At 39.6% G+C, this 15,560-nt stretch overlaps 1 protein-coding gene across 12 annotated transcripts in view; it reads left to right on the forward strand.

Moving 5' to 3' along the window:
- The window catches only part of EMB (embigin), a 63,478-nt gene that overhangs the window by 17,041 nt on the left and 30,877 nt on the right, over positions 1-15,560 (forward strand). For all 12 annotated transcript variants that reach the window (XM_006067711.4, XM_025270539.3, XM_044932720.2 and 9 more), the window contains 2 exons: positions 79-168; positions 3,275-3,364. In XM_006067711.4, the coding sequence (XP_006067773.4) occupies positions 79-168; positions 3,275-3,364 (180 nt within the window). The remainder of the gene's footprint in view (positions 1-78; positions 169-3,274; positions 3,365-15,560) is intronic.

Here is a 15,560-nt window from a genome sequence, read left to right on the forward strand (position 1 = left end):
GTTAGCTGCTGTGAAATAGCTTTTATGCAGTCATTTAACCTTGAAAATAACATGTAATCATATTTCTTTTTCTTACAGCTGCACCTTTTACAAGTCTACCTGTCCAGGAAGAAATGATGACAAAGTCCTCTAACCTTTCCTTGGAGAGTCATAGCTTATCAATGACTGGTAAATGTATCATGTTTCATGTTTCAAATAATATAATACCCAGATAATTTTTATTTTTAATTAAGCCACTGTATTTTGCCTTATGCAGTACTAAATTCTGCTCACAGTCTGGTGGGAGAAACACACCAGTATCTCATACAGGTAAAACCTGTGAGGTATTCCAGTGCAGGGAGGAGGCAGCCAGTCCAGCTGAGAGGGTTAAGAAAAGTTCTCTAGAAGAAAGACAGCTGAGGAGAAGGGAGGGTTCATTTTAATTTGCAGATGCTCTTTGTTGTCCTCACACCTTACTGGTACAGCCATTCAAGTCACTCTGCCTTGAGAGGAGAATTCATGTATCTACTGGAAGACCTTTAGGCAAAGAAATTAAAGATGTTACCTATAAGTCAGGGACAGTGCTATGGAAAAACAAGTAAAGAATCCTGAAATAAAATGCAGGTCTGCTTTCTCCTCACAGTTTTGGATTCCAGTGTTTTAAAAGTAATCTCAGGGCCCTTAAATGACTCAGAGTTCAGTCGCTCAGTCGTGTCCAACTCTTTGCGACCCCATGAATCGCAGCATGCCAGGCCTCCCTGTCCATCACCGACTCCCAGAGTTCACCCAGACTCACGTCCATCGAGTCAGTGATGCCATCCAGCCATCTCATCCTCTGCCGACCCCTTCTCCTTCTGCCCCCAATTCCTCCCAGCATCAGAGTCTTTTCCAATGAGTCAACTCTTCGCATGAAGTGGCCAAAGTACTGGAGTTTCAGCTTTAGCATCATTCCTTCCAAAGAAATCCCAGGGCTGATCTCCTTCAGAATGGACTGGTTGGATGTCCTTGCAGTCCAAGGGACTCTCAAGAGTCTTCTCCAACACCACACTTCAAAAGCATCAATTCTTCGGTGCTCAACCTTCTTCACAGTCCAACTCTCACATCCATACATGACCACAGGAAAAACCATAGCCGTGAATAGACGAACCTTTGTGGGCAAAGTAATGTCTCTGCTTTTGAATATGCTATCTAGGTTGGTCATAACTTTCCTTCCAAGGAGTAAGCGTCTTTTAATTTCATGGCTGCAGTCACCATCTGCAGTGATTTTGGAACCCAAGAAAATAAAGTCTGACACTGTTTCCCCATCTATTTCCCATGAAGTGATGGGACCAGATGCCATGATCTTAGTTTGCTGAATGTTGAGCTTTAAGCCAACGTTTTCACTCTCCACTTTCACTTTCATCAAGAGGCTTTTTAGTTCCTCTTCACTTTCTGCCATAACGGTGGTGTCATCTGCATATCTGAGGTTATTGATATTTCTCCCGGCAATCTTGATTCCAGCTTGTGTTTCTTCCAGTCCAGCATTTCTCATGATGTACTCTGCATAAATGACTCAGAGTAGTTATCTGTTTTAGTAACAATATTAGAACCATATTAGAAGTATAATTAGAATTCTAATCCTGTTTTTTAAGTCACTGATGAGTTTTATCCAATCCTATGTCCAGTCTTTAACTGTCCTCTAGTCTTAAGAACGGTTTCCCTGTTTCTCTTTAATGTGAGTAAAAGGTGTGCCCTCCCTGAAATCTGATACCATTGGAATGTTTGCAGTGAGTTTTCTGACAGAAGAACATCTTTATGCCTTTGTGCCACTCCTGTTTGTTTCCAGATGTCCCCACTCTAGTATTTGGAGTGTATTCCTTCTTGTAAAAAGGAGTCACCACACTCCTGTGTTGCTGCTTGTTGGTTTACTTTTCACAAGTTTTAATGGTTGGTTTCCTTTGTTAGGATGGAGTGTTTCTTTAAGAGAGATTTATGTAAGGACATAAGATTGCAAATCTATTCATTAACCTGGTAATGCTGGCAGGAGCACACCCCTCATTTATCCTGTATAGCTGGAGCTCAGGTGCAAAAAGGATCAGGTGCCCACAGAAGGAGTAAAAATTGGACTTTTAGTTGATGTCAGGCTGATTATTTACTTACTTAACCTGTTTGGAGGGTTTCTTTCCTAACCACTCTTTTGTTCTGATAACTGCTATTAAAACCAGCATTCCTACAGTATCCAAGAGAGCAGGTGTTCACAACTGTCTATTACTCACTGTCTGCCTTGGCCTGATCAAACTGGAATCAGGCTTTTCTTTTCCTCTCAGACCCCTGACCTTCGGCTTGCCCCCGTCTGAGTCCAGTGCTGCCGTCTGCTTTTCCCCCCTAGGTTGCCCCATTGCTTCTTAAAAGTTCTTTCCAGTCCTCTTACCCCTTTGTGTACAAAAAAAGTGTTTTTTTTTTTTTCTGTTTGACACTGAGATGCTGTAGATCCAAAGCTTGTAGCATTTCCCCGATTACAGTAGAATTTTTGGAATAAAGACTCCTTATTTGGGCGCTCCTGGTGGCTCAGTGGTAAAGAACCTGTCTGCCAATGCAGGAGATGCGGGTTCTATCCCTGGGTCAGGAAGATGCCCTGGAGAAGGAAATGGCCACCCACTCTAGTATTCTTGCCTGGGAAATCCCGTGGACAGAGCATCCTGGCAGGCTATAGTTGATGGCGTCACCAAAGAGCTGGACACGAAACAACTAAAAACAAAAGCAAACAAGGCTGTACTGTCCCCAGAGCTGGAAAACAGCAGCACAGACTTTGCTGCACAGGTATTGTGTGCTGTCTGCCCTCCAGCACCCAGTACATCCTCTCTGTCTTCACTTTTTATGTCCTTTATTATGATCTGTCTGTCCGTTTTGTCCTCTCATCTTCTCCCTGCCTTTCGATGTCTTTTATTTTCTGGCACTCTTTATCTAATTTCTCAATGTCTTCATTTATGTATTAGAAAGAAATGACAAATTGTAGGATAAGGAAAGTTTTTTTTTTTTTTTTTTTTTATGTCAACTGATACAAGTCAGTAGGGATTTTTCAGGAAAAAACATAGACTGGAAATTTTGTTACACTCATTAGCTCAGTGTGTTTCTAAATGTCTGTGGAGCATATAAAACATAATGAATCAGAGATTCCTGAAAACATTGTGTATATACATTAATATTTCATTAATATTGTATATATACAATATAGTATGTTAGCTGCTGTGAAATAGCTTTTATGCAGTCATTTAACCTTGAAAATAACATGTAATCATATTTCTTTTTCTTACAGCTGCACCTTTTACAAGTCTACCTGTCCAGGAAGAAATGATGACAAAGTCCTCTAACCTTTCCTTGGAGAGTCATAGCTTATCAATGACTGGTAAATGTTTCATGTTTCAAATAATATAATACCCAGATAATTTTTATTTTTAATTAAGCCACTGTATTTTGCCTTATGCAGTACTAAATTCTGCTCACAGTCTGGTGGGAGAAACACCCCAGTATCTCATACAGGTAAAACCTGTGAGGTATTCCAGTGCAGGGAGGAGGCAGCCAGTCCAGCTGAGAGGGTTAAGAAAAGTTCTCTAGAAGAAAGACAGCTGAGGAGAGGGGAGGGTTCATTTTAATTTGCAGATGCTCTTCTGCTGTCCTCAGACCTTGCTGGTACAGGCATTCAAGTCACTCTGCCTTGAGAGGAGAATTCAGGTATCTACTGGAAGACCTTTAGGCAAAGAAATTAAAGATGTTACCTATAAGTCAGGGACAGTGCTATGGAAAAACAAGTAAAGAATCCTGAAATAAAATGCAGGTCTGCTTTCTCCTCACAGTTTTGGATTCCAGTGTTTTAAAAGTAATCTCAGGGCCCTTTAAATGACTCAGAGTGGTTATCGGTTTTAGTAACAATATTAGAACCATATTAGAAGTATAATTAGAATTCTAATCCTGTTTTTTAAGTCACTGATAAGTTTTATCCAATCCTATGTCCAGTCTTTAACTGTCCTGTAGTCTTAAGAAGGGTTTCCCTGTTTCTCTTTAATGTGAGTAAAAGGTGTGCCCTCCCTGAAATCTGATGCCATTGGAATGTTTGCAGTGAGTTTTCTGACAGAAGAACATCTTTATGCCTTTGTGCCACTCCTGTTTGTTTCCAGATGTCCCCACTCTAGTATTTGGAGTGTATTCCGTCTTGTAAAAAGTAATCATCACACTCCTGTGTGCTGCTTGTTGGTTTACTTTTCACAAGTTTTAATGGTTGGTTTCCTTTGTTAGGACGGAGTGTTTCTTTAAGAGAGATTTATGTAAGGACATAAGATTGCAAATCTATTCATTAACCTGGTAATGCTGGCAGGAGCACACCCCTCATTTATCCTGTATAGCTGGAGCTCAGGTGCAAAAAGGATCAGGTGCCCACAGAAAGAGTAAAAATTGGACTTTTAGTTGATGTCAGGCTGATTATTTACTTACTTAACCTGTTTGGAGGGTTTCACTCCTAGCCACTCTTTTTTTCTGATACTGCTATTAAAACCAGTGTTCATACAGTATCCAAGAGAGCAGGTGTTCACAACTATCCATTACTCATTGTCTGCCTTAGGGCTTCCCTGGTGGCTCAGATGGTAAAGAATCTGCCTGCAATGCAGGAGACCCAGGTTTGATCTCTGGGTTAGGAAGATCCCCTGGAGAAGGAATGGCATCCCACTCCAATATTCTTGCCTGAGTTTTCCATGGACAGAGGTTGTCTACAATCCATGGGGTCACAAAAGAGTCGGACATGACTGAGCAACTAACACAACACCCTGTCCACCTTGGCCTGATCAAACTTGAGTCATGCTTTTCTCTTCCTCTCAGACCCCTGGACTTTGGCTTGCCCCAAGTCTGTGTAAGCAGTAAATGCATTACCCCAGTCCAGTGGTGCTGTCTGCTTTTACCACTGGGTAAAAGCTTCATTTCTTCTCAAGAGTTCCTTCCAGCCCTCTTACTCCTTCTTATAAAATTGTTTTTTTCTATTTGACGTTGAGATGCCTGTAGATCCAAAGCTTGCAGCATTTCCCTTATTGCAGTAGATGTTTGGAATACAATTGTTCCTTAAGTCTGGATTTGATTTTACTCAAAAAATAAAAAAAAAAATTGACATTAACTTTGGGCTTCCCTTGGCTCAGCTGGTAAAGAATCCGCCTGCAATGCAGAAGACCTGGGTTTGATCCCTGTGTCGGGAAGATCCTACCCACTCTAGTATTCTAGCCTGGAGAATTCCATGGACTGTATAGTCCATGGGGTTGCAAAGAGTCAGACAAGACTGACCGACCTTCACTTTCACTTTTCTTTGAAACACAGCGTCTCTGAGCTGTGACCCTTTTTATGGTAGGCTGTTGTTCTGGTTGCCTTTGCATCTAAAAGTTTGGTTTTAGGAACTGCCTTTATTGAAATATAGAATTTAAATCTGAAGGTGTACTCAAGTTTATTAGGAACCATAGGCTTTCTTCTTCTTGTTATCACTAGGATTTTTAAGTACTTCATAAAGAGAATGTTTTCATATATTTTCACCTTGTTTATTTGAATTGTGCTTAGCAACATTTCTGTTTTGTTGCTTATTATTTTTTCTTTTCCTGTGGCCTTTTAAAAAATTCATCTCTTTTGGGACAAAATGTCTCTTTTAGAGAGATCTAAATGTGGACATTGGTTGCAGAGTTGGCTCCAGTTCATAGCATACTTACTCAAAGATGCTTGAGACTGAGAAACAGGTCCTGTGCCTTGGAGAGTGAACAGCATGACCTTTGAGTCATGATAGCAAATTGTCTACTGATTTTATGTTTTAAAAATATTGCTAGTAATTTACCTAACAGATACAAGGTAATGTCTAGGTGTGTATTTTTACACATAACTGAGTTTAAACCTCATAAGAACCCTAAACAATAGATACGGCTACTATTTGCAACTTGCTCATGAGGAAAAAGAAGCACTGAGAGACCAAGTGAAGGGACCACAGTCACAGGTGGTCAGTTGGGAGTTTGATTTTCAAACCAGACTCTCTGGCACCAGGGGCTTATGCTATTAACCATTATACTATGTACGCAGCCTTTCTTAATGCCCCGTTACTCATTTCTTTCAACAGTGTTCCTAATATAATTATACCTATTTTAAGGAAACTTAGCTTTGTTTTTGAGACTATGGAAAAAGTTTCAAAAACAATGAAAAGGAGGGTATTTTAATTGTTCTTTGCTAAACAGGTTTGTCTTGGAAATTGCACTTGCTAAGATAGTGGATATATTGTTAAAGTATAACTGACCTAAGAATAAGGTATGCTTTTTTTCCAGTTGTCTGATACCACTGGGTTTCAAAATTGATCTTTTACTAATGGACTATTTTTACATCACTGTGCGAGGTTTCCCAGTGTCAATATTCGGAAGTCATTGTTTGTATTACAGCAATCAGAGTGTTTCTTTATTGTTTTATTTTTTTCTTTCTCTGTGTATGTTATGGTGATTGGTGTCTCCATCAGTGTGTTACAGTTTAACCAAAGAGGTTATAAATCAAAACATCTGCTGGCAGTTTTCTTGACTACCCTGGTAATGCTGGCATAGGCTGTCCCCACTGGCACATTTTATTTACCATTTTAAGATGTGATTAGCTGTCCTGGCAAGGACCTGATGAGACAGGGAATAGACAAAGCAGGCATTGGAGGTACAGATGAGTATATTAAAGCACAGAGTGAAGTTTGGGAAGATTAGTCCAGGTAGGGAAAGGCAGCCATGTTGTTTAGACCAGCTAGGCAGGAAGGCTAGGGTTAGGATTCAGATTCCAGGTTCAAGTGACTGGTCAGTGAGTTTGAGAAAACGTAAAGAACTGATGTTGAAGCTGAAACTCCAATACTTTGGCCACCTGATGCGAAGAGCTGACTCATTTGAAAAGACCCTGATGCTGGGAAAGATTGAAGGCAGGAGGAGAAGGGAACAACAGAGGATAAGATGGCTGGATGGCATCACCAACTCAATGGACATGGGTTTGGGTGGACTGCGGGAGTTGGCGTTGGACAGGGAGGCCTGGCGTGCTGCAGTTCTTGGGATCACAAGGAGTCGGACACAACTGAGCGACTGAACTGAAAGAAACGAGTGTCCCTTACGTTTGGCTGCTCAGACACTTTGTTGCTGAGAAGATCTGAGGATGATTCCAGTGAGGTGTACTTGTTTAGGATGTTTCTCAGAAGCAGATCACCAGTTATCAAATCTTATGTAGACTGTTGATGTAGAGAGGAAAAGGATTGAGAATCCTAATATACACAGAGAGTGAAAGAGAAGGTGGAAGAGGATCTGTCATAGAACACAATTGGTAGTAGCTGTCAGCAGCTTTTGTTTTATGCTCGAGTTTCTCATTATCATAAACATTAACATTTTGGGCTGGGTAACTCTCTGTTGCTGGGGTCAGGGGCTGCATGTTTGCGGGCACTGTAGGATGTTCAGCATCATCCCTGGCCTCTCTATCCACTACGTTTGAGCAGCACCTACGAAGTTGTGACAACCAAAAATGTCTCCAGATATTGTCACATGTCCCCTAGTAGACAAAAGTATCCTCAAGTGTAAACCACTGGTTGACACATAAAAAAGAATAGCTGTATTACTGTTCCCTGTCCCCTCAGCGTGGGGAGACAGATGATTTAATAATCACATGGTTGTTAACATTTAATAAAAAATTTCACCAAAAAGTTAGATGATGGTGCTGAGCATAAGTGGGACAGGGAACCTGATCAATTAAAAGCCTTTTCCCTGCCCTTTTGCTGATTTCAGATCCTCCCCATCTTTGAGAATTAAGTTAAAAGCTATGTCCCCAGTAAAGCGCAAATAGAGAAGTACTGTTTCTGTTTCCTTGATATGTATCCAGCATCTTTTAATGAATTTTAAATTACATAAATAAAAATGAATTCATTTGAAGAAATACTAAAATGTTATTTCTAGCCCACAATAAATTAGAGAATCTGACAGTTCTCTTGACACATCTAGAAAATCTAAAATATAGCAAACATTCATTCTTTTAAATATAAAATCTTTTAAGTATATAGCTAAGTACTGCCAAAAGATTTAATCAATAAACCAGTCTATAATAGGAATGGAAAAGAGTGTTACTTGAGCCAAATGGAAGACTATAGCCCAGGAGACAGATTCAGGAAGCACTTGAATTGTGTTCTACTGGACTACAAAATGGGGAAGTTTATAAAGGCAAACACTGCAAAATTAACTTAAGTTGTTTGTCAAGAATTATAATTAGACTAGGGATCCAATTGTGAATTGATGTCATATTAGGTTTCCTTGTGTTTGTTGCCAAGGCACTTGAGTTCTCATAGCCACAGACTTAGAACAAGGCCTTGAATTTAGGCAGAGGGGAGTTGGAACTGAAAAGCCCCAGAAAGCTGGAGCTGAAAACCCTCAGAATTCTATAAACACAGAGAAAGGATTCACATAGTGTAAAAAACAGCTGATTAGCACAAGGAGATGCTCAGCTGGCTTCTTGGTTGTAGCTTTGTTCTGCACCAAAACAAAAGACTTCCATGAGTTTTCTAAGACAAGAGCCTGCTCTCCCTAAGGCTTACATTACTTGCATGATACAGGAGCTTCCAACCTGAGAAATAACACAAAAATGACCCTGACAGGTGATACTTCTGCAGGAAAGCAAATGAAAAACATCTGTGGAAGGAGGAATCGTTCTCCTTGGCTGTGCAGTTCATATTTGGACCTGCTTGCGAGACAGAAATGTGAAGTGCAGTGAAGCAGTTCTAACACTGAGCATCCACTAAGGAGCAGTGGGATTACACCTTCCAGAACTTCAGACTCTAGAATACCAGGGAAGGACGTGAAGGAAGCAATACTTGAAACATGAGAAAAGAACATTATGCTATTAAAAAAAAAAAAAAAATATATATATATATATGTTGGGGGTATCTGTATAAGGTGATGGATAATCATTTTCCAATATATATAGGTCTAGTCATTATGATGTACACACTGAACTTACACAGGGTTGTATGTCAAGCATGTCTCAGTAAAACTGAAAGGGAAAAAAAATCACTTTTGAAAAATAGCTGAATAGAACTTCTGGGGATAAAAACAAAACTTGTCAGACTTGACTATTCACTGCTTCCATTCTCAGATCTCTCTCTTTTTGCCAGTGGTAATCTCTGTTCAATGTATGTGTTTATGTGTGTAGTAACCATAGAAGCTATATAGTATTTTTGGCTATTCTTTAATATTAATATTATAAACCCATATGTATCCATCTGAAAATTGCTTTTTTTTGGTTATCATTCAACATTAATTCTGGGGGCTCTAGCCATATCATCTATGCATGTAGCATGTTCTTTTAGCTGTGTGTACAGTATAGATACACAGGCTTGGGTATTTTTCTCTCAAGAGACCTTAGTTTGCTTAAATTTTTTTCTAATGTAACCATAGAGCAACAGACACTTCTACATATCTCTTTCTGGGCATGGTTGTCTGTGTTCTTCTAGGATAAATACCACAAAATAGAATTGCTGAATTAGAAACTATGCACATTTTAACACCTACTTGCAAACTACCCTCCAAAGTATCTTGATAATTTACTCCTTCCCCCCATTTGCATATTTGAGTATAATTTTCTCTAGATCCTGACCAGCCTTGATGTTATTAAGCTCTTTGCTATTATGAGCATGAAAAGGTCTACCTGTTGTTTTAATTTGCATTCTGGAGTTAGACATATATGTGTGCATTTATATGTTAATATCATTTATTCAGTTGTCTGTTGGGCTTATGAAAAAAGTGAAAGTGTTAGTTGCTCAGTAGTGTCTGACTCTTTGCGACCCAAGAGATGGTAGCCGGCCAGGCTCTTCTGTCTATGGAATTCTCCAGGCAACAACACTAAAGTGGATAGCCATTCCCTTCTCCAGGGGATCTTCCAGACTCAGGGATGGAACCCAGGTCTCCTGCATTGCGGGAAGATTCTTTACTGTCTGAGTCACCAAGGAAGCCATTGGGCTTATATGGTCTTCAATTTATACAAATGAGACAGCTATAAATTTTGAGTAGTAATTTTTACTTTTTATAAAAATTGCAAATATTCTTTCTTTAATTTTTTACATGGTTTTTTTATTGTGTATTAAATTTTATTTACACATTTCTGTTAATATTTTCATAGGAGTTTTTTAACCTTCCATTTTTAAACCATTTAAAACATAGTTCTTTGTATTGTGTGTGATAGAACACTAACATTATTATATAGATGTATTATTTTATATAGACATATTATTTTATATATGTCCCCAAATGTCCCTAAATCCTTGCCTGAATAGTTCTTTTTTTCCCTACTATTTTGAAATACCACCCTGATCATATTACAAATTCCCCTATGCTATTTTGTTTCTCTACCATTTAAATGTTTTTCAAACTTTTAATAGTGCTCTACAAAGTAAGGAATGATTTACCTTGTGAACTGATGTACTACCATGCATGCATGCACATGTCAAGCAACACCCACACGTAATAGATGTGTTACACTTTGATGATTTCTATCTTACAACCCATTAAAAAACAAATCTGATGGTAATTAAGTTGATTTTCTGTTCTACTGTTTCCAACTTGCAATCTGAAAATTGCTGCTTATTTTATATCATTAATTTTCTTGGTGTTTTCCAGCATCACTAACAAATTAATATTACTTCTTGAAACATTATACTTTTGTTACTTTTTTTCAAAAAATAGCTTTTTCTAATTCCTGTACTTTTACTCTTTCAAGTGGATTTTTTGTTTGGAACCAAGTTCCATAAAAAATCCTTTTTGGATCTGACTGACTTTTAACTGAATCTATGGATTATTTTAGGGGGGAGAATATTAGTATTTTTATAATCCCGCTATGGTTTTTCCAGTAGTCATGTATGGATGTGAGAGTTGGACTGTGAAGAAGGTTGAGCACCGAAGAATTGATGCTTTTGAACTGTGGTGTTGGAGAAGACTCTTGAGAGTCCCTTGGACTGCAAGGAGATCCAACCAGTCCGTTCTAAAGGAGATCTGTCCTGGGATTTCTTTGGAAGGAATGATGCTAAAGCTGAAACTGCAGTACGTTGGCCGCCTCATGCGAAGAGTTGACTCACTGGAAAAGACTCTGATGCTGGGAGGGATTGGAGGCAGGAGGAGAAGGGGATGACAGAGGATGAGATGGCTGGATGGCATCACTGACTCGATGGACGTGAGTCTGAGTGAACTCCGGGAGTTGGTGATGGACAGGGAGGCCTGGCGTGCTGTGATTCATGGGGTCGCAAAGAGTCAGAGACGACTGAGCGACTGAACTGAGCTGAATACTGTGTTGTCACCTGTGATTTAGATCTCATTTGACTTGGAATATCTATTTAGTTAAATTTTTCCACACATATGTATATATATACTTAAAATTTGTACATAGATATACAACATGACTATACACACACACACACACACACATGTTGCTACAGTCAAGCTAATTAACATGTCATCTTCTCACATAGTTATCATTTTTTGTGTGTGAAGAATGCACTTGAAACCTACTGTCTTAGCATATTTCCAGTGTTCTATACAGAATTATTAATTATAGTCTTTATGCCTATATATAGTAGCTATAAAGTCTTAGACTCTCTAGTCTTACTCATTCTATGTAACTGCAACCTCATACATACCCTTTGATCACCCCGTCCCTACCCCTCTTCTGTCCCTGATAACATCAACATTCTGCTCTCTGCTTGTTTGAATTTGACTTTCTTTTTAGATTCCACATATTAGTGAAGGGGCTTCCCTCATAGCTCAATTGGTAAAGAATTTGCCTGCAATGCAGGAGACCTGGGTCCAATTCCTGGGTTGGGGAGATCTGCTGGAGAAGGAAAAGACTACCCACTCCAATATTCTTGGGCTTCCCTTGTGGCTCAGCAGGTAAAGAATTTGCTTGCAATGTGGGAGACCTGGATTTGATCCCTGGGTTGGGAAGATTCCTTGGAGAAGGGAAAAGCTACCCATTCCAGTATTCTGGCCTGGAGAATTCCATGGACTATACAGTCCATGGGGTCACAAAGCGTCGGAGATGATTGGGCTACATTCACTTTCATATTAGTGAAATCATACAGTATTTTTTTCTCTGTCTCTTGAGTTATTTCACTTAGCATAATGTCCTTAATGTACTTACCTCTTTTTAATAAGAGTTTCTATTTTTAAGGCATGTTTGGAAACACTGTCCTATGTGAAAAATTTTAATTTGCTTTTTCCATTTGTTTCTTTTTTTTAAATGTAAGAACAAAGTAGATTTTTATTTCACATGATATGATTCCTAAATGAACCCATTAAGGTCTGCTGCTGCTGCTGCTGCTGCTGCTCTCTTCAGTCTCTTCAGTCTCTTCAGTCGTGTCCGACTCTGTGCGACCCCATAGACGGCGGCCCACCAGGCTCCCCCATCCTTGGGATTCTCCAGGCAAGAACACTGGAGTGGGTTGCCATTTCCTTCTCCAATGAATGAAAGGGAAAAGTGAAAGTGAAGTTGCTCAGTTGTATCCGACTCTTCATGACCCCATGGTCTGCAGCCTACCAGGCTCCTCCGTCCATGGGATTTTCCAGGCAAGAGTACTGGAGTGGAAGGTTACAAATGGCTTAAAGGTCCACATACTTTTTTTCCCCTTCCAGTTTTATTGAGATATCATTGACATATAGCACTGTTTAAGGTATACATCATAATATGACTTATATACATCATGAAATTATTACCATATAAGTTTATTGAATAGCCACTATCCTATGTAGATAAAAAAATTAAGAGAGTTCCCTAGTAGCCTAGTGGTTAGAATTCCAGGCTTTCACTTCTGTGACCCAGATTCAATTGCAGGTTAGAGAACTGAGATCCTGCAAGCCATGTGGTATGAGCAAAAAAAGAAAAAGTTTCATTATGATGAGAACTGTTAGGCTTTACTTTCTTAACAACTCATATATAACATACAGCAGGTGTTAATCATATTTATCCTGTTGTACAGGATAACATCCCTTTTTGTTGTTGTTGAGTGGCTATGTTGTGTCCAACTCTTTGCCATTCCATGGACTGCAGCATACCAGGCTTCCCTGTTGTTCACTATCTCCCGGAGTTTGCTCAAACTCATGTCCATTGAGTCAATGATGCCATCCAACCATCTCATCTTCTGTCATCCCCTTCTTCTCTTGCCCTCAATCTTTCCTTGCATGAGAGTCTTTTCCAATGATTCTGCTCTTCACATCAAATGGCCAGAGTATTGGAGCTTCAGCTCTAGCATCAGTCCTTCCAATGAATATTTAGGGTTGATGTTCTTTAGGATTGAATGGTTTGATCTCCTTGTTTTCCCAGGGACTTTCAAGAGTCTTCTCCAGCACCACAATTCAAAAGCATCAATTGTTCAGCACTCAGTGCTTTTTATGGTCCAACTCTCACATCTGTACGTGATTGGAAAAGTCATAGTTTTGACTATATGGACTTCGTTGGCAAAGTAATATCTCTGCTTTTTAATATGCTGTCTATGTTTGCCATTGTTTTTTTCCAAGGACAAGTGTCTTTTAATTTTATGGCTTCAGTCACTGATTGCAGTGATTTTGGAGCCCAAGAAAATGAAATCTGTCACTATTTCCACTTTTCCTCCATCTATTTGCTGTGATGTGATAGGACCAGTTTCTATGATCTTAGTTTTTTGAATGTTGAGTTTCAAACCTGCTTTTTCAGTCTCCTCTTTCACCCTCATCAAGAGTCTCTTTAGTTCTTCACATTCTGCTATTTGAATGGTATCATCTGCCTATCTGAGGTTGTTGATAATTCTCTTGGAAATCTTGATTCCAGCTTGTGATTCATTCAACCCAGCATTTCGCATGATGCACTCTGCATTTAAGTTAAATAAGCCGGGTGACGATATATAGCCTTGACATACTCCTTTCCCAATTTTGAACCCGGTTCATTGTTCCATATCTGGTTCTAACTGTTGCTTTTTGATCTGCAGGACAGTAGGAGGGCACAATCACATTAAAATCAAATCCCATATTCGCTGGGTAGGCAAACCACAAACTGGAGAACAGTAATGCCAAAGAATTTCTCACAATGTTATGAAGGTTCTAGGCTCCACATCAGACTTCCCAACCTGGGGATACAGCAAAGGGACTGGGAATCCCCAAAGAATCTGACTCTGAAGGCCAGCTAGATTTGATTATAGGACTTCCATGGGATGCAGGGAAGCAGAAACTCTTTGAGGGCACAAACAAAACCTTGTGCAGGGGCCCCAGGGGGAAAGGGGCAGTGACCCCTCGGGAGACTGAACTAGACCTGCCTGTGTGTGTTTGAGGGTCTCTTGTGGAGTCATGGGTTAGCAGTGGCCTGCTGTGGGGACCGGGACACTGGCAGCACCAATCCTGGAAGGCACGTGTTGGCATAAGTCCCCTTGGTGGTCAACATTAGCTCTACCACAGAGCCTGTAGACTCCAGGACTGGGTCGTCTCAGGCCAAACAACTAACAGCAAGGGAGCACTGCTCTACCTAGGATTAAAGATTTACTGAGCAGGGCCCTACCCATCGGAGCAAGACCCAGTTTTCCCCACAGGCAGTCCCTCCCATCATGAAGCTTGCACAAGCCTCTTACCCTCATCCAACAGAGGGCAGACAGAAGAAGCAAGAAGTACATTACATCCCTAGTACTTATCTATCTTATAATTGGAAGTTTGTACCTTTTGGCCACCATCCTGTTTCCCTTCCCCAGACCCCCGCCTCTGGTCATCACAGGTCTGATACCTTTTTCTATGAGTTTGTTTGTTTTTAAAGTATAACACTACAACACTATTTTAGTTCCTGGTGCATATTACAGGGATTATATATTTCTCTATATTTCAAAATGATCAACACTATAAGTCTAGTTAAGTCTACACCATCTGTAACCATATAAAGATGTTACATTATTATTGGCTATATTCCCCACACTGTATATTTCTCATCTGTGACTTCTGTATTTTTTAAGAAAGTTTATACCTCCTATTCTCTCTCACCTATTTTTCTCAACCCTCTACCCACCTCCCCTCTGGCAACCATATGTTTGTTCTCTGTTTCTGTGACTATGTTTCTGGTTGGTTGTGTTTGTTCAGTTGTTCTGCTTTTTATATGCCATATAGAAGTGGAATCATTTAGTAATTTTCTTTCTCTGACATATTTTGGTTTGCATAATACCCTCTAGGTCATTCGTGTTGCAAATGGAACTGTCTTGTTTTAACTTACTTTGGTTTGCATAATACCCTCTAAGTCATTCATGTTGTTGCAAAATGGCAAGATTTCATTTTTTTTTTTTTTTTTTATGGCTGAGTAACATTCCTGTGTGGGTGTGTGTGTGTGTAGATTACATCTTCTTTATCAATCATCTCTTATTGGGCACTTAGGTTGCTTCCATATCTTGGCTATTGTAAATAATGCTGCAGCGGCTATAGGGGTGCATATATCTTTTAGAATTAATGCTTCTGTTTTTTTTTGAATAAATACCCAGGAACGGAGTTTCTGGATTGTATGGTGTTTCTATATTTAATTTTTTGAGAAACCTCCATAGTGTTTTCCAT

This window comes from Bubalus bubalis, chromosome 19 (genome assembly GCF_019923935.1).
Source record: "Bubalus bubalis isolate 160015118507 breed Murrah chromosome 19, NDDB_SH_1, whole genome shotgun sequence".
Lineage (NCBI taxonomy): Eukaryota > Metazoa > Chordata > Mammalia > Artiodactyla > Bovidae > Bubalus > Bubalus bubalis.